The 27,049-nt window shown below is 59.7% G+C and overlaps 2 protein-coding genes across 5 annotated transcripts in view; one reads left to right on the forward strand and one right to left on the reverse strand.

Annotated features, from left to right (window-relative positions):
• The window catches only part of BOP1 (BOP1 ribosomal biogenesis factor), a 65,648-nt gene extending 63,921 nt beyond the window's left edge, over positions 1-1,727 (forward strand). For 2 of the 3 annotated variants that reach the window (XM_062570736.1, XM_062570737.1), the window contains exons 13-16: positions 14-302; positions 558-642; positions 1,095-1,202; positions 1,428-1,727. In XM_062570736.1, coding sequence (XP_062426720.1) covers positions 14-302; positions 558-642; positions 1,095-1,202; positions 1,428-1,581 — 636 coding nt within the window. In that variant the 3' untranslated portion in view covers positions 1,582-1,727. The remainder of the gene's footprint in view (positions 1-13; positions 303-557; positions 643-1,094; positions 1,203-1,427) is intronic. The other variant, XM_062570738.1, reaches the window with a different exon arrangement.
• A 1,321-nt stretch (positions 1,728-3,048) lies between these two features.
• Positions 3,049-27,049, reverse strand: part of MROH1 (maestro heat like repeat family member 1) — a 61,155-nt gene continuing 37,154 nt past the window's right edge. For both annotated transcript variants that reach the window (XM_062570730.1, XM_062570729.1), the window contains 17 exons: positions 26,662-26,757; positions 26,179-26,283; positions 25,831-25,966; positions 25,085-25,197; positions 23,937-24,089; positions 22,281-22,435; positions 21,187-21,352; positions 20,182-20,378; positions 11,989-12,126; positions 10,628-10,742; positions 8,231-8,377; positions 6,931-7,119; positions 6,152-6,304; positions 5,856-5,990; positions 5,508-5,610; positions 4,764-4,829; positions 3,049-3,427 (listed from right to left, as the gene is read on the reverse strand). In XM_062570730.1, the coding sequence (XP_062426714.1) occupies positions 3,342-3,427; positions 4,764-4,829; positions 5,508-5,610; positions 5,856-5,990; positions 6,152-6,304; positions 6,931-7,119; positions 8,231-8,377; positions 10,628-10,742; positions 11,989-12,126; positions 20,182-20,378; positions 21,187-21,352; positions 22,281-22,435; positions 23,937-24,089; positions 25,085-25,197; positions 25,831-25,966; positions 26,179-26,283; positions 26,662-26,757 (2,253 nt within the window). In that variant the 3' untranslated portion in view covers positions 3,049-3,341. The remainder of the gene's footprint in view (positions 3,428-4,763; positions 4,830-5,507; positions 5,611-5,855; positions 5,991-6,151; positions 6,305-6,930; positions 7,120-8,230; positions 8,378-10,627; positions 10,743-11,988; positions 12,127-20,181; positions 20,379-21,186; positions 21,353-22,280; positions 22,436-23,936; positions 24,090-25,084; positions 25,198-25,830; positions 25,967-26,178; positions 26,284-26,661; positions 26,758-27,049) is intronic.

Raw genomic sequence — 27,049 nt, forward strand, 5'->3', positions numbered from 1 at the left:
CTGCTCCCTGCAGCCTGTGAAGCAGGTGACCTGGCACGGCAAAGGCGACTACTTCGCCAGCGTCCTGGCTGACAACAGCAACATGCAAGTGCTGATCCACCAGACCAGCAAGCGCTGGAGCCAGAACCCCTTCCGCAAGAGCAAGGGGCTGGTGCAGTGTGTGCTCTTCCACCCCATCCGGCCTTACTTCTTCGTGGCCACGCAGCGCTATGTCCGCGTCTACAACCTCCTCAAGCAGGAGCTCACCAAGAAGCTGATGACGAATTGCAAGTGGGTGTCCAGTATGGCCATCCACCCTGGAGGTACGTGGCCTGTGTGCTCTCCCAAGGAGCTGCCTGGCCTTGCTTCACCCCTCTCCTTCAAGCTGTACCTGCTCAGGCATGCTCAGCCATGACCCTGCACCTCCAGGGAGGTGGCAGACTCAGGGTGACCCAGCAAGCTGGGATGAAGCATCCCACTCAGCCCAGGCCCTCGGAGGTGCAGCCAGGGCCTGGGAGAGCCTGGTGCTGGCAGGACATCGTGCGAGTATGCTGGTGACACCCTGTTCCCTCTCACAGGTGACAACATCATCTGTGGCAGCTATGACAGCAAGCTGGCCTGGTTCGACTTGGACCTCTCCACGAGACCCTACCAGCTGCTGCGGTGAGCCCCCGAGCCGGGCTGGCATCGTGCTCGCTGCCGGAGCAGAGCCCTGCAGGGAGGCTCCCTGCGTGCAGGGCCTCCCAGTTAGCTGTGCCCCACAGCCCCAGAGCTCCCCAGGGCCTGTTCCCAGGGATAGTCCCTCTCCAGGGACCTGGCTGCAGGGGAAGGCCCAGACAGATCGTGTCGGGTGGTCCCAGGAGCAGCCGTCCCTGCCCCAGCACGTTGGCGCCTTGCAGGTCCTGTGCAAGCTGGGGTGGGAGGACAGTGAGCACAGGCCGGGTGCTGGCGGGTGCTAGGCTGCTTTGAGCACTGCCCACAGAAGGTCCCAGTCTGCCCCAGTTGCCCCCGTCCTCCCGTGCACAGGTGCTTGCAGCTGCGTCGGCTGCCGCAGGCACGGCGCGGCCGCAGGGCGGGCGTCCTCCCCGGCCCGTGACAGCCCGTGGTCTTCGCAGGCATCACAAGAAGGCGCTGAGGAGCGTGGCCTTCCACAAGCACTACCCGCTCTTCGCCTCGGGCTCCGACGACGGCAGCGTCATCGTGTGCCACGGCATGGTGTACAGGTACGTTGGGGGGGGGGGATTCGCAGGGGTTTGTAGCCCGGTGCCCCGTCCTCGGGCAGGGCACAGCGTGTGCTGCCCCTGGAGGGCTGCTGGAGGAGGGAGGCGGTGTGCTGCCCCACGCGTCCGGAGGGGTGCCAGCGCTGGTGGGGGCATCGCTGACTCTGTTGGAGCACCCTGGGGGGGGGGGGGCTAAAGCCCTGCTCTGACTGCTCTTCTCCAACACAGCGACCTGCTGCAGAACCCGCTGCTGGTGCCCGTGAAGGTGCTCAAGGGCCACGCGCTCACGTGGGACCTGGGCGTCCTCGACGTGCTCTTCCATCCCACCCAGCCCTGGGTCTTCTCGTCGGGCGCGGACGGCACGGTCCGACTCTTCACGTAGCTGCCGCCCGGCACCGGTGCCCTGCCACAGGCTGCCGCGGGCGAGGGGCAGCCCCGGCCCCGCCGCGCTGTGGCCGCAGCACCTCCAGCAGGGCCTGTGCACGGACTCCTGGGGATTCAGTCGCTCATTAAACTCTTTGGGATACAGTCCTGGGGCTGCATCGCTTCGTCCTGCACTGCCAGCTGAGCCACAGCTGGGGCCCGACTGGCGCCCGGGGGCCGCGTGGACTCGCTAGACCCTCGCGGGGCCGCCGGAAGGCTGCAGCTGAGGCTGGGCCCCGAGCGCCGTGCACGGCCCGGCCCAGGCAGGCTCCCGGCTGGAGGGGAGGGAGGATGGGGCTCGGAGACGGGGTGGGGGGCGGGGATGGACGGGGCTGCGGGGGCGGAGGGGACGCCCTCGGCCCTCCGCAGGGTCTCCAGCCTGTCCCCGCACGCCCTCGAGCTGCTCCCGCACCGTCTGCACTCGCGGGGCTGGCGCGTTCGCCAGCGCCCTCCCGCGCAGGCTCTGCCTCCGCAGCGCCTCGGCCCAGGGTCCCCCCCGGCCCCGGGAGCTGCCAGGGCCCCGCGCGCTGCCCTCCGCACCCTGCGGCCCAACAGCCACCGTGAGCTCATCCCGCGCGTGAGCTCAGGGCTGGCCGGGGGCCAGGCCGGCTGCTGGAACTGATCCCGTCCCGGCACGTGAAGCTGCTGGTGGGGGGGGGGGGAACCCAGGCTGCTCCCTGGCCCAGGGCGCCGGTCGCTCTGCAGCACCCTGGGGAGCCCCAGGCGCCCCCAGCCCTGCGGTGCCGGCCGGATCTCAGACCCCAGGTCCCTGCCACCCCCCAGCGAGCCGCCGTCCCGGCGCAGCGAGCCGGGAGCGAGGGCAGAGCGGCTCCTGCCCGGGGAGCCGGAGCCCCTGGAAACGCCTCCCCGGCGGGGCCGGCGCGGCACGGCGAAGCGCAGCTCGGCGAGCGGCGCGAGGCCGGCTCCGCGGCCCCCCCGCAGGCTGGCGGCGCGGGGGGCTGGCGCGGCCCCAGCCCGGGCGCAGCCTGACTCCCTGCCCAGCAATCCCAGGAATCCTGCCGCCGCCGCCAGGGCCGAGAGGCTGCAGCAGCCGCAAGGTATTCGGGGCTTGCGCCGCGCGGGGAGCAGGTAGGGCTGCAGGAATGTGCAGCGGCAACGGAAACAGCGCGGCAGCCGCCCAGCGCTGGGGCCCGAGTGTGCGGCAGCGCCTGCGGGCACCATCACACCAAGCAGCCCCCCGCAGCACAGGGCACGCAGCTAAGGGGCAAAAAAGCAGCGCTTCCCTCCCAGCTCGTTCACTCTGAGCCCTACTGATAGACCAAGGCTCCAGCTGACTACCAGGAGGCAGCTGGCACGGGTGCAGCGCAGCCCAGGGAGGCTGACGGCAAGGCAGCTTCCCCGCGGGACAGCAGGGGATCAGGCCATGAGCTTCGCTCCCCTGTGAGACTCCTGCAGCACCGAGCGGTGAAGAGCAAAGAGCTTTATTTAAAAATAGTTTATGTACAGTCCCTGGGGGCAGAGGATAGTCACGTTCACGAGCAGCGCCCGGGGCCTCGGCGCCCCGCATGCAGCGACCCCAGGCAGCAGCGGGGGTGAGGGCTGGAGGCAGAGGGGCAGCGCGGGCGCCGCAGCCCCCAGCCCCGCGGCCGGCAGGTCCCTGCCGCGGTCCCCGTCCCTCGGCGGGGCAGGGGGGCGGCAGAGCGGGAGGGACGAGGTGGCGGCGCCGGGGCAGGGCGGCGAGGAGCGGGTCGGAGCGGCTCAGAGGAGGCGGACGAGGCGGCCCAGCGTCTCCGCCACCTTCGCGCGCACGGCGGGCGCCGGGTCCTTCAGCAGCAGGTTGAGAGCTGCAAGGGGAGAGCAGAGCGCTGGGGCCGGCGCCGCGGGCGCCCGGGGGCCGGCCCGGCTGCGCAGCCGCTCGCGGGGCCAAGCCTCCTCTATCAGCTCTGTTTCCTACCGCTTGGACCCGCGCCCGGGTGTGAGAAAACAGTCCAGGTAGTTTTTCCTAGCAGTAGAAAGAATAATAATATTTTCCCAGTAGCTTGTTTACGCCACGCCGGAGCACAGCCCCGCGCAGCCCCTCGGCGCCCGGGCGCAGCCCCCGGGCCCGTGGAGCCCGCTCGGCTCATCCCCTCACCGCGGGACGCGCGCGCAGCCCAGCGCGGCCGCTGCCTCCAGCCATTACTCACACGCACGCAGATTATCTTTCACTTGTTTCAAACAGACAGGCCTCTTTCTTCTGGAAGGGCTCGGGGAGCCAACGGAAAGATAGTTTTTCCTTTTTTAGTGTTTTTTAAGCTCTCTTGGAACAATCCAAAAGTTTCCATGCATTACTATATACTATGAGGTCACTAGTGACAGGGAAAAAATCCCTGAAATCCAGGAAAATTACTTAACTCTGCTCCAGAATGCCACCAGCTTCAATCTGACTTTTTATTAGCCACTCATAACGAGCCTTAGCTCTGCCTTTTAACAGCTAACGCATTACAAACGGGCGCTGCAAGGCCCCTCCGCTTACGCTAAGCCACTGCAAATGCCGGCGAGCCCCGGGCAGGCGCCGCCGGCCGCGGACGAGGCTGGAAGCGCGGCCGGGCCGGTGCTGCCCGGCGGCGCTCGAGGCTCTGCGGGCAGAGCCCCCCCCAGCCCCGGCGAGGAAAGGCCTGGGCCGGGCTGGGGGCCTTCCCCAGGCCCCTCTGCCCCCCGCACTGGGGCCAGGCGCAGAAGCTCGTGCCCCCGTCGCTGTTACTGGGCTCGCGCAGCAGAGCCCGGCGCCTGCCGCAGGCAGCTCGCGGTCCCGGCCGGGCCCGGGCTTGGCTCCGGCGGGCAGAGGCTGGTCCCGTTTCTCAGGCTGCAAGAGCCCCGGGGGGTAGCGGCGCAGCCCCCCCGAGCCCTCACTGCCGGCAGCACCACGCACCCCAAAGCCCATGCTGCAGGCAGCGCCGCAGCCCCCCGCGCCCCCACCACCGGCAGCGCCGTGCACAGCTCTGCTCCCGCCGCCGGCAGCGCCGGGCAGGCCCAGCAGTCCCGGGAAGCCCCGCGAGCGCGGGTCGCTCGCCTCCCAGCGGCTCACTTGCCCCCGGCCCCTCCGTCGAGCCCTGGGCCTGGCGGCGCAGCGCGGCCCGGCCGCCCGGCTCTGAGCCCACTGCTCCTGGAAGCAGGCAGCAGGGAACGACTCCTACTCACAGGAAATGAGTTGGTCCAGGTCCACTTGCTGACAGTGGTCTTCATCCACGTGCAGAACAAGAAAGCCTGAGGAAGAATTTCAGAGTCAGGGCTTGGTCTGGATCCCACTGAGAATCCCTAAATCCGAGGAAAGAGGCAACAGAGGCACTCTGGGTGCCAAGTCACTCATCCGTGCCATTAGCATGTTGCGCGGAGTGTCCATGGAAACCCTGCAGCACAGCTCACGGCGGAGCATCACACGTGTTGTGCACACAGCACCCTGTGCAATGTGTGCCCTGAGGAGACCTCTACCAGGAGGGCAGGAGGGGCAGGTTTTCTCCCTGCTGCAGCTCCTAAGACTTGTTGCTTACAAAACATTAATAGCAAATCTGACGCAGGCCCCTATTTCTGCAAAACAGCAGATCTGCATGTGAGTTGCCTGTGGGAGGCTGTCACCCAGACCATGGCTAGACCCAGCCACGTGCTTCCATCTAAACTAGTCGTGGCAGGTGCCATGAGTTGAGTGAGCATTAGAGGCAAACAGCTGCCAAAAAGTTCCTGTGGTCGTGGCACCACCCGGGCACATCACAGGCACTCTTGTCCCCAAGTCAGGGCAGAGCAAGATGCAGCTTTGCAGGGTATCAAGGCACCAGACGAGCTGGGACTGCCAGGCCCTCCCAGGACAGCACGAACGGTCACGCACAGGAGCTTCTGCGAGAAGGAGGCCCATGCTGAATGCAAGGAGGGTCTCGGGAGCAGCCTTACCAATGAACATGGGCGCAGCTGCTCTGATGTCAACCCAGCTGCTCTTGAAGTAGAACAGGTTGGTCGAAATCAGGCGATTCAGCATCTCTGGGTAGCTCTGCATCTAGGAGGGAAAGCAGAGGAGATCACCAAGGATCCAAGACCAGCTGCCTGCAGCACCAGCACCGCTGCCCAGAAACACAGAGGTCCTGGGAGGGCTGCGCGTTATCCCAGGAACATAACTGGGCCCACAGCAAACAGCTCCACGAGAATACAAAGGCACCAGGCAGGACCTGGACGTCCCTGCGGACAGAGCCGGTGGCCAGCGAGGAGCCGGCCCCACTGCCAGGGGGCTCTCCCACCACTCACCAGGTGCTTACAGACGTTGTTCATGAACTCCCCGTAGTGCAGGCTCCTGTCCTCCTGCAGGTGGTTCAGGAACATGTCGCAGAGCCCCTCGCAGCCCATGTTGGGGCCGCACATGCGCAGGGCAAACTTGCAGGCCTGCAGCACAGGGAGGGGGAGGCTGCAGCACACATCTGAGAGCTCCACATCCGACAGCCTCCCCGAGGCAGGTTGCTCCAGCCACGGTGAAGGATCCTGGTACCTGCCAGCCAGCATGGGGCAGGATGCCATCGGCCAGCAGTTGCCAACAAGGCACTTACTTTGACCACCTCTGGCTTTGGGTCCTGAAGATGGAGCAGCAGCGTCACCAGCCCGTTAAGGATCTGCTCGAAGAAGACTTCACAGTTGTCTTCGCTGAATTTAGTCAGCTGGCCAAAGAGCACGATAGACGACTTGCGGAGGTCGGGCTGCTCCTGCAAGTGGAGGGGACAAGGAGCCGTCAGGAGGGATGGGCTGCTGGTCCACACTGAGTACCTCCTGCCTGTGCCTGGGGCACACGTGGCACAGCTGCTGCTGCCCACCTCCCTGCTCCTCTTCCAAGGCCTGAGGACATCAAAAGCAGCAAGGGAAAATGCTGCTGCCAGTCCCAAACCTGCAACACCTCTCCCCTGGGACACCTGGGTCCCCAGCTGCTCTGGGGAGTCCCAGAAGAGGCGAGGAACAAGACGTTTCCAGCACAATCCTTCACCAGGAAGCATCAACACCCCCGCGGCTGAGGGCAGGCTCCATTTGTGGTGTAAATTCACCCAAAGGGCCCCTCTGCTTCCCAGTCATCTTGTTGTCCACCCTCAGTGCCGTGCTTGGCTCTGAACTCCCTGCTCGGAGCCCAGCGCACATCGGCTCGAGTGCCGTGCGCCCGGACCTCCTCCCGCTCAGCCCCGTGGTGGTGGCCATGGCAAGGAAGGAGCTGTGCTGTGCCGAGAAGAGCCCTGTGCTCCTGGTCCCGTCCCTCCATTGAGCAGGCTCCGGCTCACTGCAGACAAGGCATTTAACACGCTGACCACCACGCTAGCTCCACCTCGCCGAGACTCCCCCTTACGCTGTCGAAGAAGGGCCGGATCCTGATTGCGATGTGGAGGAGCATGGACTGGATGTCTCTCTCCTCCACGTGATCCAGGAGCTTGTAGAGACTGGACATGGCCTCCAGCGCAACCAGGTTGTGGGGATCGTCCTTGTCATCCATGCCGTTGACCATGGAGGCCAGGAGTTTAGCCCCGTGCTTCCTCACCTGCAAGGGAAGAGCGAGCAGGAGCACAGCAAAGCACCCACGCGTCCACTCTCGTTTGCCCTCTGGATTTCCCAGCGGAAACCTCCAGGCAGGCTCGCTTCAGCGTAATACCGGGTCCCAGCGCAGACGCCGTGCCAGGGCACCAGCGCCGGGGGCACCGGCACATCCGTCCAGAGCATGGAGGGGCTGGTTCGAGCGGGGCCGGCGGCAGCTCCCCCGCCGGGCAGGGAGGGCTCCGGGGCGCAGGGAATCCCGGCACCCTTGGTGCCTCTCCGTGCCGGCCGTGCCAGCCTTCAGCCCTTCCTCATCCTCGCCGGCCACACGCACCCCAAGGGGCGCTTGGTTTCTTGCCTCCCTTTGGCTCACGCAGCCCAGAGCGCCGGATGCCGTTAGAGCAGCGGCTCCGACCAGGCTACGCCAGCAGAAAGGTATTTTTAGTAGCTACTTATATTTTAGTGGCAGATCACAGTAGCTTATTGTCTGTCCCGCGGCTGACCTGCCCACGACCCCTTCCTGGGGCTTGGCGCGGGCCGAGCGCCGGAGCGCAGCACCCGCCGAGCCCCCGGGCGGCTGCCGATCAGCGAGCAGGTAGGGAAGGCCGCGGCAGCTGCCTGAATCACACGGCCGGCGTGGGAGCCGCCGCGCCGAGCTGAGCTCTGGAGGAAGCGTTTATCAGCTGGTAAACGTGCAAGAGCAACGGGGGAGCAAAGAGCAGCAGCCTGACGTGCGTCACGCGGACCCCCAAAGCGCGACCCGGCTCATCTTGGCCGGCCCGTCTCCCCGGAGGACGCCGTGCTTTGCTCTAAAAGCAGGTGTCATAAAAGGCATCGCTTAAAACAGTCAAACATCCCAACCAGAGCGATCTCGCAGCGCCTGCCGGCCCCAGCGACCAGCACAGGGAGACGTGCAGACGGGGACTTGGTTTCTGAGATGCCATCATGCGTGGGAGTCCCTTCGCTAGAGCTACAGTGCAGCAGACGGCCCCGTCCGAAGATCTGGCCCATCTTCGACACATGGCAGCACAAGGGGTTACGCACTCCTCTCCTCCCCCCCGGACACCAGCCCCAGGAAGGACTCGCTCGGGGCAGGGGAACGTGGAGTCTGCTCTTACCTTTTCTGGCGCCCCAGAGGAGATGTTGCCCAGCCCTCGGAGCGCCAGCATGCGCACCGACATGCAGGGGTCCTTCTGCCTGCTCGTCATGTTGTCCATCATGGTCTCCAGCAGGATCAGGTCGTTCACCACGTTGCTATTAAGGAGCTAAAGCAGGAGAGAACCTCGGCATCAACAGGATGGCAGCGCCCCAAATCGTGATGGAGATACGTATGCATTCCAGTTGCTCTTTCACAGATGGAAAGAGCACAAGGTGCACTTGATTTGCTCCTCAGCTCTACCTGTACATCATCCAGAGACATGAGTGGAGGAGCCCTCAACCCTTATTTCCCTAACCCCATACTCAGGCCTGGGGAATCTGCAATAATTTGTAATATGTAAATCAAGAAAATCAAGCAACAAAGCAGCAGGAAACCCTGCCAAGCACCAACAGCAGGAGAAACCCAACAGCTTCTCGCTTTGGGGCGAAGGCCAGCACCCACATGGAAGGTAGATCACTGGCCCCCAAGATCCCCTTCCAGGTGAGTTTAGGAGAGCTATGAAAGCAACTGGAGATCAGACTAGGACTGTGCTCTGTGCTCTTCTGCAGGCTTTTCGCTTCTGTATTATCACCTACGAGCCCCAAGCCAGTTACCTTGACTCTTCAACCAAGAAGCCGTGCTCTGTTCTGCTGCCAGCTTGGCGTCACCTCCTTGGGCCGCTATTTCACAAGCTCGGTTGGGGCTAGCTGCCAAGGGGGCCCCAGGACACGCCAGGGAGCGAGGCGCCCAGGCCCGGGGGACGCCGAGGGAGACCCTGGCACGAAGCGCATCCCCCTGGTCTGCAGGGAGGCCCAGCGGCACAGCCAGCGGCTCGCTGGAAAGGAGCGCTCTCCAGACGACAGACCAGTCTGGGGCAGAGAGATCCCACCACCCCCACAGCACCGAGCGCTCCCCTGGAGCCCCCTGCGCGGGGAACATCCCCAAGTGACTTTGGAGCAGCAGAACCAGAGCTTTTGGCAAGCAGCTGCTCGCTTGGAGCCCGGGAGCGCTCGGAGACACGCTTAGAGAAGTTGGCTAGGCACGAGTTCAAGGAGGCTATTTCAGGAGACCTGGCTAACCGAGGGCTGCAGGGCTGCTCTCCCACTGACCCTCGTAACCGAGCCCCCGAGATGCCGGGAGAGCCGCGTGCGGAAGCGGGACGAGCTCCAAGGAACGGCGCGCGCTCTCCCGGCGGAGCCCAGCTCCTCCCGAACCGACCGAGCTCCACGTCACGGAAAGGCCGTCGATCGCCCGCAAGAGAGGGTTGGGCGCTGACCCGGCTCTGGGGGGGCGCCCGGGTTAGCGAGCTGCCCAGGGAGCAGCTCCAGGCAGGGGCCGGTCCCACGGCCTCCCCGCGGGCGCCCGCTCCCAGCCCCTCCCGAGGCCGAGAGGGACCCCGCGACCGGGGAGCCCCGGGCCGAGCGCAGAGCTCGGCCCAGCCGCGGGGCCGCGCTGCCCGGTCGCGCGCCCTGCGCGCGGACGCCGGCAGGGCCCCGACGCGGCCCTCGGGCTCGCGGGGAGCCACGCGGGACGGCGCAGAGCCTCCGAGCCGGCTGCAAGAAGGCTGCCGCAGACGTCGCGGGGCGGCTGGTTCCTGCAGGTTCCCTTCGCTGGAGCCTAGTGGCCGTTCCCCGCCTCGCTTCCACTCTGTCATCTCCGTCACTGGCACGGCCGAGAGAAAAGGGACTGAGCTCTCACCTCATCAGTTTTGAGAGAGGGAGACACAGGCATTTGCTTCCTTCCCCTCCAGCTCCATGGTGAGGCAAAGCTGCTATTTTAAACCCTTTAAGGATGCAGAGAGCCAACCACACTCCAAAACTAAAGCAGATTCTGGGACAGGATCCAAGAGCAGGGCCATCAGCTCCCCCAGCCAAACAGAAAATAAAAACAGTGCCTTAATCCCAGGCTGCTTAAGCAGCTGAGAATTTAAAAGGTGGTTTATAAGCAGGGATATAGTTCTGCATTGTTGGCATAAGGTGCTCCTTTATGTAACAAAAACTACTTGAGTGGCCCAGGGCTTTAAGGTGGTATGTACGGAGAGATAGTGTTGCAGTCTGCTGGCTCCGGCGCTGCCCCGCGCCGGAGGAAAGGACTTGAGTCACTTCATTCTTTAAGGTGGTATGTAAGGATAGAGTTATGGCTTGCTGGCTCATCGCAGTGATGTGTTAAGAGTTGGACTCGTGCTAGCGCTCCTCTGCCATCCCTCTACCAGAGGGCCGGGAAGCCGAGGAGGACCGCGCCGCCCCGGGCGCCCGCAGGTGAGGCCCCCGCCGCGGGTTTAACCCTCGGCGCCTCGGCCGCTCTCCCGCGGGGATAACGCGGGGTCGAGGAGCCGGCCGGCGAGGCGGCCCCCTCCCGCGCCGCTCGCCCGCCTCACCTCCGCGAGGAAGGCCGTGGTGGTGATCCGCTGGCTGTCCAGGACGCTGCTCAGCACCGGGATGAGGTTCTTCACAATCAGGGGGAGCCTGGGGCCGGCGTGCCGCGCCATCGCGCTGCGAACGCAACAGCCCCACGTCACCGCGGCGCCCGGGGGCAGCGGCGTCGCGCCGGCTCCGCGCGCCCGGGGCAGCACCCGGCGCCCCGCACCACCGCGGCGCTCGCGCCCGCCACGCCGCCGCCGCCGCGCCCCGGCCTCTTCTGCTCCTCCGCGGCCCCGGCCCCTTCCCTCCCCTCGGCGCGGCGCGAGCCCCGTTTGGCGTCGCAGCGCGGCGGCGCCCGCACGAGCAGGGGGCCGAGCCCGGACGGCGCGGGAGAGCCGGCTCACCCACGAGGAAGGGAGGAAGCCGAGAACGACGGCGCGGCGCGGCCTCCTCCCCTGCCCTCCCCGCTCTCCCGCCGCCTGCGCCGGGGCCGGCGGCGCGCGGGGCACCGCGAGCGCAGGCGCCCCCGGAAGGAGCCTGCTCCCGCGGACCGCGGCCAGGAGGGACGGGCTTCGCTTTGGACGAGACGCTCTCAAGCGTTTGGGAGGTTCAATAAGGCATTTTTGCAAATGCTGGAAAATCCCAAACCGGTCGTCTCCTCCGCAGCCGTCCAAGAGCTATTAAGCGTGCTGGGTGGAGGGAAAGCAAAGTCCCCAGCTGAACCAGACTGTGCTGAACCGGACCCGGGGCCGTCGGCACGAGGACGCGCGGCAGCCGCGGGACGGGCGGGCAGCTCCCAGCCGGCCGCCGCAGGGATCGACGTCGGCGCAACACCTGCTCAGCAGCAGGGACGCCCCAGCAGCGGCAGAAGGCGCGTCTGGGCTGGAGACCGCGCAGCCTCGCTTCGAGGAGAGGGGCGAGCGCGACGGCAGCGCCTGGACGCGGCCGCAGAGGTTTCGCGCCGTGCCCGAAGAGCTGCCGGCAGCAAGCCGCGCTCCGAGACGCCCCGGGCAGGGGCGGGAGCCCGGCACACGTCGGCAGGGTTTCCACGGCGCTTTTCTGGAAGGTCCGAGCGACCAGGGGCCTGACCGCGCTCCAGCAACGCGCCTCGCCCCGCTCCGCGTCCGCCCGGGCTCCTGCCCCTCCACCAGCAAGCCCGCGGGCCAGTCGCACGAGTAACACGAGCGCTTCCCTCCGCTCCCGCCCTCGGGTGAGCCCGCCGCGGAGCACGAGGCCGGGGATTAGTCACCCAGGCTCGAGGCCACCCAGCAAGAGCCGCCAGCAGCCTCGGCGCGCCGCGGCTCTCGGGGACGCCACGGCTCTCCTGCCGGCACCGGAGCGGATCCCGGGGAAGCGGCGCCCGGCGCTAGCACCTCACCTGGCGAGCACGGCGACGCCGTCGTGGTGCCGCTCGGTGCTGGCCATCAGCTCCCAGCCTCCGGCGCTGCCCACGGCCCGGGCCACGTCCTCGCTGCCGCCCCGGGCCAGCATGGCTTGCAGCGTTCCCACGGCAGAGCTGGGGAGAGAAGCACGGCTCCGTGAGGCCGGCGGCGCGGCACGGCACGGCACGGCGCGGCACGGCACGGCGCAGCACCGCCGGCGGCACCGCCAGCCCCGCGGCGGGTCCGGCCTTCCGCCCCGCAGTAAATCAGAGGGAATCGCTCACGAAGGGAGCGCCGGGAGAGGGGGGCGTTCAGAGGCGTTAGGGTACTTGAGGACTGAATGAGTTATGCAAGGGCTTTAGCGGGAGTGAGACAAAGCCGTAACTCACTGCTACTTCCATTTACGCTGTGACATTTGCCGTTAAAGTGATCCAAGACAATAGACTGAAAAGTAAAGAAGTCCAGAACTACTTTAAGGAGGTTTTTTTTGCATTAATATTTTATAGGTAGGGATTATTTTGCTGCAAGCACAGAGCAACATATGGGAAACATACATTACCCTGTCAAAACAAAACAAATATTAGTAATGGATAAATCTTAGGCTTCAATACGAGCAAGAGGACTGTATTTGCCACACACACATGAAGAAAACACCACTCAGAGCATCTCAAAGTGAAGGTCTTTAAGCTTATGACTTGAGGTCCTGCTATTTTGGCTTCCCGGAGAAGCAGATTAAGCTGCCGTGACAAGGAGCAGCACTCGGAGGGACAGTCACCCCTTTTGCACAGGCTCTGGGAGCTTATGGCATCCAGGGCTGCTTCTGGGGCTCTGCCACCACCACGTGCTCCAGCAGCCACGACTGCAGAAGACCCAACAACCCCAAGCTTTCCTTAATGAAGGATATACGATCTCTCCTTTACCAAAGTCAAGACTAATGATGGAAAATAAACACTGGCCCACTGTATACGCAAGGAAAATAAACCCTGGCTGGGTTTCCTCCAAGGCCAAGTGCCTCAAGGATCTACTTGCACAAGCAGAGCATCATTCAGGGCCAAAGCTGAGCTTCTTCCAAGGGCAAACACATAAAGAGAGGAGAGGAAAGGAGACAAGCGAGAGGATGAAGCATTCTGCTGCCCTGCTTGGCACAGCCATTACCACTGCTGGGCAGGAGCTCTGCTTTCCAAGGACAGGGACATGCTGCCTCTCTGCAGCGTCAGCCCCCAGGCACCTTCAGCCGCATCCTCCAGGAACCTGGCCAGAAGGTGGCTGATCCCAAGCTACTCTAACAAAGAGACATACAGCAGCTGAACACCCTTCACAGCTCCGGACCTGCAGGCTGAAACCCACACAGACAAGCCTACAGACACGAACGTGTCTCAGAGCTGGCTGGCTGCATCCACCAGCCACGGAAACCGAAAAAAGCAGAAGTCTGAACGATTACTGAGCTAGTTCGCTCCACTCTGAGAAAGTCCTTGCTGGAAAAGGGTCTGTCGGCATCCTCAAGCATCCCTGCGTTAGGAATGTCACAAGACAACAAAGAATGACTAGTTAAAGAAAACCTTAGGCTGAAATATCCTTCCACACACACCCCCATGCCAATCTGCTGGCATGGGCAATAGTCTCGTTTCACTTCTTTGGAGTCAAGTCACAGAGATCTTAAAGCTTTTCAATGAGTTTTCATATGGAGACAGTCTTTCCTGCAGCCTGTACAGCTCTTCTGAGCTACCTGTAGTTTCCTTCTCTTAAGCTGCAGCAGAAATTGTGAAATGACATGCAAGAGTCTTCATTCAGAGAGGTTTTCACACATAGCAAAGGGTTAGTCTCTGACCTCAAATATGCCTTCCCGCAGCCTGGAACTGAATCCAGCCTTCTCACTCATTAAGCAGTCAGTGCTGTGGGAGCGTACGATGCACCTTTCACGTACGCCTGTCCATTCGGAGATCTGGGTGCTCCATAATCCTTCCAGCTACAGCCATCCAGCTCGGTTCTGCGACCACCCGAGGGCGCCGCGCAGGGCTGTCCAGCACCACCGAACTCTTCAGAGCTGTGCCGATGGTCTCTACTCCAAACACATCTATGCGCCTCTCGGCCTGTGCCCATTTTTCTTGTCCTCGCGACCAGGGAGTGCCCCCTCCCAAAGCCTAACCTGAATCTTACTCCCACTCCTGGAAAGCGGAGGCCATCCTCTCGCGACAGCCATCCACAGACCATCAGGACTGCTAATGTTTCAGCAGAGCAGAGAATCTGCATAACCCTCAAAACTCTGCTTGCATACAGATTCACCAGTAGTTTAATCCCCCAAAGCCACGCTAGGATCTCCAAGCGTGTTTTTTTTCCTGCAGCATAAGAAAACAGCATCAAAAAAGCCTCTCAGCAGATGCTGGTAGAACCCAGACTAATGAAGGCTTGACGAGCTTCCCACGGGCCTTCTTTTGGCCATGCCACCCAACTTTTGCATCAGCACGTACACAAGCTGCTGCGTTTGGGACCGCACTGGTCTCCGTTTGGTGGTGCGAAGCCCTTCCGGGAGCCAGCTGGGAGAGGGCCGGCCAGCAGCACTGGCGGCCAGGCCGGCTCAGCCCACACTGGCAGCCACAGTCCCGGCTAGCGAGGGCACTTGTCCCCCTTGGGAGGGGCACGGACTTCAACCTCAGGATCGCTGATCAAACCCCTGCGGGCACCCTGCTGAATCTCAGCGAGAGGGCTTTGCCGAGATCTGCCCTCCGTAAAGCGGATGGCGCAGGCAGGACAAGGTCCAACGGGCAACACCACAGCCCCAGCCCCAGCTCAGATGTGTCTCTTTGCCAAGCCGGCTCCCCAGCCGGGCCCCACACACCTCTCTGTGCACCCCAAACTGCGGGATACCGGCTCCATCCAAACCTCCTGAGAGGTTTCAGCTCTCAGCCTGCAGCTCCAGGCTCTCCTCTCCTTTAAGGAGGGTGAAACAGCTGGTTAGCCACAGCATAAACAGAGGCTATTCCTGCAAGACAGATGGTTCAAGTTGCTCATTCACAAGGTTTGCTTTTTCCAGTGTCCTATAGACACTTCCTTCCTTTCCAACAAAAGCTTGTGTCTTCCAAACTCTTTTCCTGCCAAGCTATCATATTCACCTTTACCATCTCTCTTTGGCATTTAAATATCATGAAGACTTAGAATTCAAAACGCGTACAGGAAATTACTTTGATATTGTAACCAGCTCCTGGGACAAGGCTGGAATTTCACATCTCTGTCCAATGTGCAGAAAAAAAACGCAAAGACAATTCCCTCTCCATCAATCAGCAATGACTTCATGGACACCGAGCTACCTGCCTGCACCCGTGCACAAGGGCAGACACGTCTCAGAGCAGAACCATATGCTGTCCCGGTCCCTTCGATCAGGGCTAGTCATTTTTGGAAGCAGCTAGTGAGACGCGACCCCTCTTCCTGCTCCCGCATAAGCGGTGACATCACCGGGGTACTCGTGGCTGCGATGCGCAGCCAGGACAGCAGTGCTGCCTTGCAGTAACACCTGCAAGATTAAGTGGAGATTTGAGAAACAGCGTAAGGAAACCCAACGCAGGCAGGAGCGTGGAGCCGCGGCGGAGCCCGAGGCGCGGCGACGACGCAGCCCCTATCGCTCGCTGCGTACGGGGGAACCGCTCGAGACCTAGCCTGCTTTTGCTCACTGCGTAACTTGGCCCAGGCTCGGTCTCCGAAGCAGAGCCGCTCCGGAGCGCCCTGCACGCGGACGGCTCCTGCTCCCTCACGTCCTCAGCTCTAGCTTTGGCCCAGCTGGGAAAGCCCCTCCAGCCCAACCTGCGCCGCTGCAGCCAGCGAGCCCTGCGTGCAGGCGGGCTGGGAGAAGCCGGCAGCCCCGTCCAGCTCCGGTGGGAGAGTGCCAGCCCCTGGGGACACCGCTCGGCAGAGCTGCCTTCCCGGGAACAGCCGGACACCAGGATGCTCCCACTCGAGTCGACACCACTGAAGAGGTGGGTGTTGAGGACACGCGGCTCTGGTCGTGGGAGCTGCCGACTGCGCTGAATTTCCTGGCAGGAAGGACGTCATCTCCTGGGACACTATCTGGGGACTCTCACACCCAGAAGATTCACTCGGGATGAACCAAGGCCTTGCTGCTGCTGAGCACCCGCAGTCTGGGGTCCAGGCCACCGCTACGAGGCATGCAGACTGGCCTGGCCCCAGTACTGGGGCAGGAGCTGCTGGCCACAGATGCTGCAGCACACCCTGGTTTTGTGTCCCTGATGCTGTCCAGAATCCAGATGCTTTTGGAGGAAGAGCCCTACTTTCTGGCTCCTAGGCCTCCTTCCCTGGGAGGCAACCAGTTGCTTCAAGTTTTCTTAAGTATTCCTCATGTTATGGTAAGGGATCTGGCTGCGATCTCACCGTGCCTCTCTTCCAGGGGTTGTTAAGGAAGAAGCGCTAAGAGAACAGACAGTTCTGGGTGCACAAGCCCAAAGCCACAAAGGAAGCACAAGTGTGAGCTCCCGTTAGGGGGATCTGGGCCAAGCCATCTCTCCCCACCACAGCAGAAATGCCCTAGGGGAACAGGACAAGTGTCACAGGTTTGGCCAGTGAGCACTGTCAGCCCTGCGCACAAAAGCGGCAGCAGCAAGGCGAGCTGAGCTCCGTGCTAACCAACCCACTGCATCAACATGTTGGGTTTCTTTTAATTTTGTTCTAACATGTGGTCTAAATAAAATACTAATCAGATAGCAGCCCTGCTATCCAGCATAACAACCTGTTTCCACTCATTACATCTCCGTGCTGGAAAAGTTACCCTCTGCATTAGCAGCAGCTTTCCGAGATGAAGACGGGGCCCACCACGGTACGTCTGGGCAGACGGCGGGTATTGCTCACTTTGTCCTACGCCTCCATTCCAATCATTCCGCTCAGTGCGAGGAAACGGCCTTTCTTCACAGTTAGGATTTGACAAATGAACTGTCAAGTGATGCTAGAGCCCTTTTAACTTGCTGCCACTTTGTTTGGTGTCTTTGTGGGCTCCTCTAGCCTTTTTTTTTTTTTTTCCCTGAGACTAATAATAGCCTGTAAAAATACAAGTTTGAAAACCCACAAGAGGATAAAACTCAAGAATCAGGGCACGGCTTCTTCTCCACAGGCCAGTCAAAGCTCTAGGGGAATCTTTAGACATTTAGCTAACCATGGGCTTCATAGGTATGTGCAAGCACGTGGCTGAGCAGGAACTGCTTCAGAGGAGGGATCCCCCCCCCCCAAACAGCCCTTGTGCCAACAGCCAAGGCCGCACCTTGCTACTGCTCGCTCTGACGTGGGTTTAACCCTGACATTCCCATAATTTTATGGCGCTTTAAAAAAGGCAAGTGTAAGTATGACTTGTAAGCTGGAAACTCCTAAGCTGCTTCTGCTTGGCCAGCAGAAGCAGTGCTGAAGCCTGTAGAGCACCTGCTGGCTCTGTGGGACACCCGGATCTGTGTCCCAAGAAAAGGTGCCCTGTCTGACAGGAAATCCAGAGGACTGACAGCCAGACAGTGGCATGGATGGACACGATGACCAGTGTCCCTCAGCAGCCCAGGACAGCTCCATGGGAGTCCCCAGCCGGGGGGGGCACAAGAGCAGGGCTGTTTGCATCATGCTTACAACCACACCGTCTACAGATGCTATAGGGACAAGTCCTGGTGCTCTTTCCAACAGACAGAAGAGTTTCAGACATAGCCCAGAGGCACAGGAGAATAGAGCAACTGTCTAGTGCTGGTCAGCATGGGCAGGCTCCTAGCAGACACACAGGGATTGAGCCCAGACAAGAGTTAGAGAACTCTTCACACAAACCCAACTTTTGGGAGAGGTCTGGTACCTACAAGGAACTAGGGACTTGCATACATCATACCGGGACATTCTTTCTCCAAGGTAGGACATGGGGCTTGCATTGCCCTCCGCAGGCTCCGAGTTCTGGCAGTCCCACCATGCCATGGATTACAGCCCAACATTACGCTCTCAGGAGGCGACTAGCTGAAGCCTGGGGCAGGAGGAGTCCTCCAGCTCAGCTAGAGTGGGCTGTGGCTTCAGGACTTCCCACTCTTCCTAGTACCACGGCTAGCCATGCTGGAAGTGCCGATGGGTTGACATCCATGTAGCAATGGTCAGCAAGCTGACCAGCCCTGTGCTTGCAGGCTGAGGACAACACACAGGGCAACCTGCCCTGGGACAAGGACCCTGCACACCCAGACTGGGCAGCAGTGCGCTCATCCCTCCTGCATCACCAGGGGAAAGCGGCACCTGCAGGGATCCTTTTAGCATCTCCACTTTCTGCAGACGACACAGCTGAGGGGCTGTATGCATTAGTCAACATATGTGCTCCTCCAAACCAAACCAAATGCGAACACCCACTAGGCTTCTTGAGCCAGATCATTTGGCTCAAGCAGAGGAGTATATAGCAGCAGCAGCAATGACCCTTGCCTCGGTTCAGCAACTAGCCCTTCTGGGTTTTAGGGGCTCTCGCAACAGCAGAGGAAATCATTTCACAGACTTTTTACAATACCACTTTTAAAATCAAGAAGTGCCAATCTCAGGAACAGGCCAGGACTTGAATTCACTTTTCAGAAAGCTGCTGTGTGTTCACGCTGCCTGGGCTGGCAGCTTGGAGGCTGTCTGTGTCCTGAGCAGGCAGCATGCCACCTGGCAGCATGCCCAGCACATCGGCACATGATGCAACTACTCAAAAGGCACACTCCAGGACCAGGAGAATTTGGCCTACAGATGCAGCCCAGCGTAAGCAGAGCCCCTCGGCAGAGTAGAGCAGCTCCCCGATGGCACAGCATGGCGCTGGCAAGTAGATCCCCCATGGATGCGAGTCCCACGCAGCCTGTCCTTCGCAATATGAACCATAGCCCTGCACCAAGTCCAGTGGAACTAGCATACTTCTATTACTTTGCACACATGAATGTTGCGTACAGTCCTGGCTGGAGGGAACCAAATAGTTAAGATTTTGCTCAAGTCAGGATGATGTGGTCAGAAGCCAAGGGAAGGAGAAGCTGAACTACCTGGCCAAGCTCACGCCAGCACCCTGCTGGCAAGAGCTCCTCGCACATGAAAGGAGGTCCCACCTTGCAAAGACCCTTAGCACCGCAGATGCAAGCACGTACTCTCAGCTCGTAAAGGAAGAGCTCGTTGAAGGCTTCTTACAGGCAACACAATTAATTTCAAAGTAAAGCTCAAGCTCCCCAGAAGCAACCTTGCATTCATATATCGCTGGAGCACTGCAAAGCCCAGCCTGGTCACAGTCCATCCCAGCAGCAGTCCTCTGCCAAATGGACCCAAACTACAGCAGAACAAGTTGGAAGCATCCCCAGGATCAGAGGCTGGGCAGCTTGCAACAGCATTGCAGCTAGACAAGAGCTATCCAGCTGCGGTCAAGCTGACCGTTAGAGCATGGCTGTGGCATCCTTTGGCCTGTCATGGGACCCCTCCAAGCACCGGATACGACCATTGCCCCATTTCATGGGAGTGGGGCTCAGGGCATACACCGCAGTCAGGATCGGAGCCCTCCCACCAGGCCATCCTGGGACTCCTGGCCAGTGCCTCAGTGCACTGCAGGAGGCCCAAAGCACTGCAGGAGGACAAGCCTTAGCACTGCCATCTGCACGTGGTGGAAAACAGCCCGGCCCCGTTTTGTTTGCTCAAGCAGCCAGTAATTCGCTGCGGCTGAGGCATGCTGCAGCCCTTGACACTGGGAAGCCAAGAAACTTCTTTCCAGCCTCCCTTCCTTATTCTTCAAGAAAGCAACCCATCTCCTTCCCCGTCCTCCTCTCCCCAACGAAACCCTAATCCACCTCCGATGCACCCGGGCAGTCCTTCCAGGCCCCGCGCAGAGACCCGCTCCTGAAAGCCAGCGGGGCTTTTTTGGGAGGCCGCGGCCGTAACCCAATACGGCAGGGCTCTGGCTCTCGGGCTGCCAGAGCTCAGAAGCAAATCAGAGCTGCGGCTGCAGAAGCGGCTGATTTAATGCTTCCCAATTTAGAGATTCTTGTTCTGTAGAAAAAGCCAGAGCCCTAACCACACGGCAGAGGTCAGGCCTTCATACCTAACACGTTATGGCCCGTGTGCTATTACCCAGCCATAGGATTACACAAATGCAGTGTTTAGGAAAACAAAAATGAGTTCCACATGGCAGGTGGGAGAGCCACATCGGCTCCGGCGGCCCGCGGGCCCGCAGCCCGTACCTGCAGGGCTCGAGGCTGTGGGGGGCCGGGCCGGGGCCGGCGCTCCTCCTCTCCCGGCTCTGCAGGTTCTTCGGTAGCTGAACACCCACGGTGCAGCTGACTCGCAGCAGGAGAGTCACAAACAACTGCGGGTAGAGTCCCAGCACCGCTGCCCCAGACTCGGGAGCAGACATGATCTCATACAGCGCACATGTGGCCTGGAGAGAGAGCGAGAAGAGAGCATGCGGGAGAAGCGGGTTAGGCAGGGATCTCCCACACCACGCTCAGCGCTGTTAGTAAATAACCCAGCAAATGCTAGCGAGGTGATCAGAGCTTTTTCCCCCCTCCTGCAATGCAGAGCCTAACAAAGCGTTCGTGTGTGCTGCGGTATAACCTCACCATACCCCAAATGCAGCTCCACCAGAGCTACAGATGCTGTTAAAAGCACAGCTCCCCTGGAAACCTGGATGTTTCCAGGTGGGGAAATGCAAGGTTTGAAACCTGTACCTGGAGAAGGAGAACAGATCCAAGAGCTCAGGTTTTATGGGCAGGAAGACAACACGTACACTGCGTTTGCAGAGCCCTATTCCGGCCAATTTAAAAAGCCGTAATTACACGGCACAATATACAAGGGTGTTAAAAACAGAGCAGGGAGGGGAGGCGTGTTTGCTTTCGGTGCGACTGATTCTGTACCATCTGCATTTGGTTCCTCAGAGGAGGAGGAAATTTTCACAGCTGCTTTACTGCTTAGAAAGCTGCCAAGCTGGGTTTATTTTTCTGAAGGGATAAAATGCAAAGTGGTCTCCCTTGAGGATGGACACCTGAGAGGCTTTTTATGAGCCTGCGGATTAGCTCTAATAGGCATTACACAGCGATGCGTTATTTCCAGAGTCCATGCCTGGCACAAGCCCCCGAGCCAAGGAAATGAAAAAAGCATTCCAGGTGGAGGTGTCTGGAACGGCATCTTCGGCGGCGGCTCGGAGCCCACCGCCGCCGGGACGCGCAGCCCTGCGCCGTGACACTTACCGCCAGAGGGAGAGGCGTCGCGACGCGCTCAGAACTGCTCCCCAAGAGGAAGCATTTGCTCTCCTTGTAGGGCACGTCCCTGTTCACCTTTTCCAGGAGCTGCTCCAAGATCTGCGAGGTGAGGGGTGGCTCCATGGCCAGGGACCTCCACATGGTACACGTGTGGCTGGATGAGAACAGAGAAGAGATTGCTGCTTTGGCACCAGCTGCTGTCATTAATTTGCTGCTGGCTCCTCTGCTTGAGGAGCAGCAAGCATCACCCTCCTCCCCATGCTGGGGAACACCTGGGTCACATCATCCGCTGCACAGAAACACAGGCGAGGAGTGAGTCACAGCCGGACAAGAGCCACCTGGCCCAGCAGCTCTGCTCCAACTGCGGCAAGCGCCCAGCCGCAGGCGCCGCTGGGCAGAGCGAGCGCAGGGAACCTATGGAGACGAGACCAGCCCTGCCGGGAGATCCTCAGCTCACGCCAGCACCGCAGCGGCCAGGGCGGGGAATATTGCAACTGAGCAACTGCAGCCTCTGCTGGCAGCACAGGCTCCCCTGTGTGATCCTCACCAAGCAGCTGCTGGCAGGTGGTCCCCAAAGCTTCCTGCACAGCCACAAGGCCCCAGGGCTCCCCAGCTACCCTCTTGTCCAGGCCAGCCAACAGCCAGAGAAACCCGCATGGTTTCAAAGCCTGCCTTCCTCTCGGTGGGAACGGAGCAGCAATTACAGCATACGGGCGAGAATAACACCTATTCAGGTCTCAGCCTGGGGCTGGTGATGACTTCAAGTGCTCTAGGGTAGGTGGCCTCTCCCATAAAGCAGCATGGAACACCCAGCCACGCTCAGCTCCCAGGAGCCAGATTTGCTCCTTCACTGCGAGCACCCTCTAAGCCCTGCCAGCAGCTACTAGGCTCCCCTGAAGGCAACTCTAACAGCAAGTGGACGTGCTGATCCTTGAGCGCACAAAGGAAATTCCAGCCGGGTCTGATTACTGGCATAAGGAGCCAGAAGATTAGCCGCAGCTTAAGTGAAAGCTGCTTTGAAGCCCAGGCACTGACGGAGCACGTGCGCACCCCGGGTCGCCGTGGCAGCGCAAGCCGGGTACCTATCAAACGGCAACGAGCTGCCTAGAAGGCTGGACACCACCACGCTCTTGTGCTGGGAGGCCAGAATGTAAACGGTCTGCTGGGCCGCTTTCCTGACGTGCTCCTCATCCACCTCCTGCAGCTTGCTGTGGATGATGCTCATGATGTCAGGCACCTGAGGGCAGAAGAGACAGCAGCAGCCAGATGAGGGCCAGGGCATGCCAACCACTTGGTGTCACCTTCCACCCGAGTCCAAGGTCACACATTGCCTCCAGACAGGAGATATGTATTCCTTCTCCTCAGTCACAGCCCAGGCATTGAACAGGGCTTGGAAAGGCAACATCAGAACTGGCAGACCATCAAGCAGGGCAGAGGATCCTACTGACTGAGGGAAGTCTCCATGCTCTCAGGACACATGCAGAGTCACAGTCCTCTCTGGAACTCAAGGATCCTTCCTCCCCAGTCTCCCTACTCTGTCACATAAGAGATGGATGACACTGCAGAGTATTACCAGGGCAAAAAGGACCCACCAACACACATTTAACCCCTGTGCTATGGCCTCCTGGCAAGGCACACACTAAACCCCAGCCTTGACATCAGTACAGTTAGCAAGAACCTCAGCAAGCAAGTTCCTAGGAGGAACTCGAGCTGAACGCAGGGAGACACCTCAGCACTCGCTGCAAGCTGTAAAATGCATGTTAAGACAAATAGGAAGTTCATGCACAGACCAGGCCTGGCAGCAAATTCCAGAGATTAAGTGCAGAGCAGCAGAGAGCTCCGTCCCCAGCTGTGCTCAGGTCTGCCCCACGGACTCCGAGGCTTAGCATCAGTTCAGATTTCAGGATCTGGGCTGGACTGGATCTGACCAAAAGGTGAGTCATGTAAGCTGGAGCAATCCCATGTAGGATAGAGGCTAATAGGTAGTGAGCAGGACTTTAGCAGAAGCTCTAGTGCAAAAGAAAGCCCAAGGAGTGGCTAGAGACCTGGTGTTTCCAATTACTGCAAGAGAAAGGGGGAGCTTAGCCCTAAAGGTAGTGGATTAGACAAAAAAGCCTTCTGTGTCCAGCACTTCTAAGCCCTACAAGCTTTCAGACCTGCTTCCCAGCCAGGACCCCTGGATTCCCCCAGAGCTTGCAAAGGTTTCACAGGGAGCTTGAGCCCTTCTGGTAAAGTGAGCTTCTCTGAACTCCTCAACCCGCGCAAGAGCCAGAGCGGAGTAGGCCTCGCCAGCAGCAGGCGCCTCCCTACCACGCAGCCGCCTTCCAGAACTGCTTGGACGGAGGAGCAGAGCGCGAGCACACATGCCCATGGGAAACGAAGAAGGTCAGGAGCAACAGCCCCAAACAGCTTTGGGGCTGGCTTTCCTCCGGCCAGAAACCCAACGGCAATGCTTGATACAGAGTCCCCAGTGCAAGGACTACTCTGGGTTAAATGCCTCCCTTTTCTGGTGAAGGCTGGCACTGGGGGGCATGACACGTGCCAAGGTCTTGTACCTTCCTGGGATACCCTTGCCTGTCCTGGAAAAGCCCATCGCCCCCAGCAAACTGGCTGTCAGCTCTGCAAGTGGAACAGGGCAGTCAGCAGCAGCAGGGAGGCTACATATGCAGAAAGAGGGAAGCAGCTCCAGGGCTACTTTTGGACCACAGATGCAGTGCCAAAGCCAAACGGCAGCTTACCTTTTCCTGCAGGACGCTTCCACGCTCCTTGAGCAGGGAGTTAATCATGACCGTGGCTGCGCGGGAACAGTTCTTATCGGGGTCTGCCAGCCCCTCAAACATGGCCAACAAGAGGCTCATCAGCTGATCGGGGGGGACGCGTTTCCCAATCACCTAGCCAGGATAGAGGATGACAAGCTGAGCTGAGCAACACATTTTGTTGCTCCTGGAAGAGACTAGTCCTTTCCACAACATCGTCATAGCCCAGGTGAAGGGCCTCTGCACAGGCTCCCCCACCGCTCCAGCTGCGGGCAGTAGGACAGCTACATCTCAGCTCAACACCCAGAGAGAACCTCAGCTAGGAGCTCAGAACAGTAGTAAGAGAGGAGCAACAGCCACACCATGACCCTCAAGAACGAGGGAGTCCACCTGTGCCATGGCATTAACCAATATGGTCAGACAACCCAGGGGTCTCTTGGGACAGGTTAGGATAATGCAGCCAAGCTATTAACACTGCTCTGGCCACAAGGCTGTTTCCTCAGCAATCAATACACACTCTAGAGATGCAACACTTCAGGAATGGCAGCTTTTCCAGAATAATGAGCTATTGCCAACTTTTCCTCTATAGCTACAAGCCCCTCTGAAAGCTCTCAGCACAGAAAACTGTCAAGGAGTTCACCCATGCAGTTCAGGAGCAGAGCAGATCACCTGCCTTCATCCTCCCATTCTTCACCACCATGCCCCAGACCCTGCTCATGCCACTCAAATTACAGTGGTTTAAGAGCCATACTTGGACCAGTGATTGCACTGAACAGCCTTACCCACAACACTGCCATACCAGGAGTGAGCCAGGAACCCTGCAGCTCCAGCCCCCGAGCCAAGTGCCCTTTGCTTTTACAGGAGGCATAGCCAGAAATCTGGCTCAAACACTGCACTTCAGCCAGTGACTTCTGCTGAGGGGGACAACGCACTGGTACTACAGTCCCACCAGTAACCCTCTGGAGCTCACTGGGGTCCTATACAGGTGTGGTACAGCTGAGCTAGACCACCTCCACATTAGCTTTTAGCTGACACAGACAGAAGCTGGCATCAAGTTCTCAGCAGCCTCTGTTCCACAGCTCGACCACACTGCCAAGACTGGGGCTACGCAGACTTGCCCTCCACCTTACCATGGCAATGTTGTTGCAGGTGTGGAAGAGAACAGTGAAGTCAGGCTCCTCCAGGCCTTTCTTCAGAGCTTTCAGCCCCTCCACCATCTCATCTCTGTGATCCCGGGAAAACCCTGCATTCAGGGAGAGCATTCAGTTAACAAACGTTCCTCCTACTTTATATGCTACAACACAAACACCCCAAAGGGATGTGAAAATGCAGCAGAGCTGCATTTTACTTGCAAGTTGGCCCAGTTTTGAGAGAGGAGCTAAGAAACTGAAGCTACTGCCAAGGGGCAGAAGTGCTTGCCCTGTAAGGGGTCACACTGCTCCCAAGAACAGGGCCAAGAGAAAGTCCCTCCTGGCACTGCACATGCTGTGCTTTCTCTCCACGCCCGTCTCTGCTCAGCCCATCTCAAGTGGAGGACTGACCTCTCCTGGAGAAAGCGAGAATGCCATGCAGAAAGGCAGGCTCACAGAAAGGCAGGCTGAGAAACCTCCTCCTGCCACAGGGCTGGTTGCATAGAAGCATTTGTGAAAGACTTCGAAATCCAAACCTTTTAAGTACGAGCACTTCAGTGATGTTCTGTATCAGCCCTAACTGCGGCCATTCTGCAGGAAACTCTGCTCACAGGTAAGTCCTTTATGACTGCATAGGTGGAGGCGTCAGGGCAAAGACAGGATTTGCATCCCGCTGCCTGGAAGCGGGGCAGATGGCTCCTGCTGCTCTTGGCATCAACACTACTCCCCATCACCTGCACACCTACCTTCATAGCACAGCTGTATATAGAGCAGATAGTAGACGCAGTCAACAGCATACTGGCGAACGCTGGCAAGGGAGTCCGAGCACCGTGGGGAGAAGAGTGCAATGAGCACACCAAGGTTATAGAAAGGGATGACGGTCTGCACAGGGAAGAAACACAGGCAACACTAGCAACCTAAGGCCTTGGAGGAGAGCACGGGGTGGCCATGGGCCACTTCAAGTGCATGCAGTATATCCTTACTGCTGAAAAGCCTATCTTTCCACCCTCATGGGGAGGGATGCACACACAAGCCCTAGTAAGGCTGGCAGCAGCAGCAGGGAAGAAAGATGCTTGAGTCCTGTATTTACTCACGCTGACATTCAGTTTGCCCAGGTAGAAGTCCAGCAAGGCAGCACTGACTTCCACAGCTCGCTGGCGCTCATGTTCTTTGCTAGACTTGATCCAGGGGCCTAAATGCTACAAGGGAAAAGCATCAGAAGTGAGAGTAGCATCTACAGGAGGGGGCCTAGGGTCATACTGGACCAGATGTCACATGGAAAGATGACAGCCAGTCTCACTAATCCCTGTTCTGGGTCCAAAGCTGACAGCTGATACTTAACAGCTTCACTTGTCTCTTCCTCAGGACAAGGAGCTCGAATGGTCAAGCTTGCTTGACCGCACTAGGAGAGCTCTGTCCTAGGAAGCAACTCAGCCACACATGACACAGGCATGAGGAAATCCAGCCCAGCCACCATGCACAGTTGGGAGCAGAGAGGAGGTAGAAAAAGGCTTCCAGCACTGCCTCAGCTTCCCTGTTCTTTCCCAGAGCGCCCACAAAAGCCAGGTGTCACCTACTGCAAACATGTCCTGCAGCCCATGGGGGGTCAAGTTCCTTTGCAGGAGACTCTTCAGCAGATCTTTGAGGGCACTGATGGTGTCACCATACAGCATCTAAGGAGGAAAGAGGTTTGATGACTGGCTACGCAAGCACTACACTTCATCCCAGGGAGCCAGACCAGGTATGCAAGGAGAAAGATCTCCCTCTCTGAACCTATTATCAGGTTATAAGACTATCTCAGCTGCTAGGTGATAAGGTGCAGTCACTTCCAGCTTTGGCAGGAAGATGCAGCAAGGACTGAAACTCAGCTTGCAAAATCCTCCTCAACTGGAGGTGCCTGGGCTAATGGCAGAGTTCAGCAGAATAAACACCTCAGCAGCGGACTGCAATCTGTGCTGAGCACCA

This window comes from Rhea pennata, chromosome 2 (assembly GCF_028389875.1).
Source record: "Rhea pennata isolate bPtePen1 chromosome 2, bPtePen1.pri, whole genome shotgun sequence".
NCBI lineage: Eukaryota > Metazoa > Chordata > Aves > Rheiformes > Rheidae > Rhea > Rhea pennata.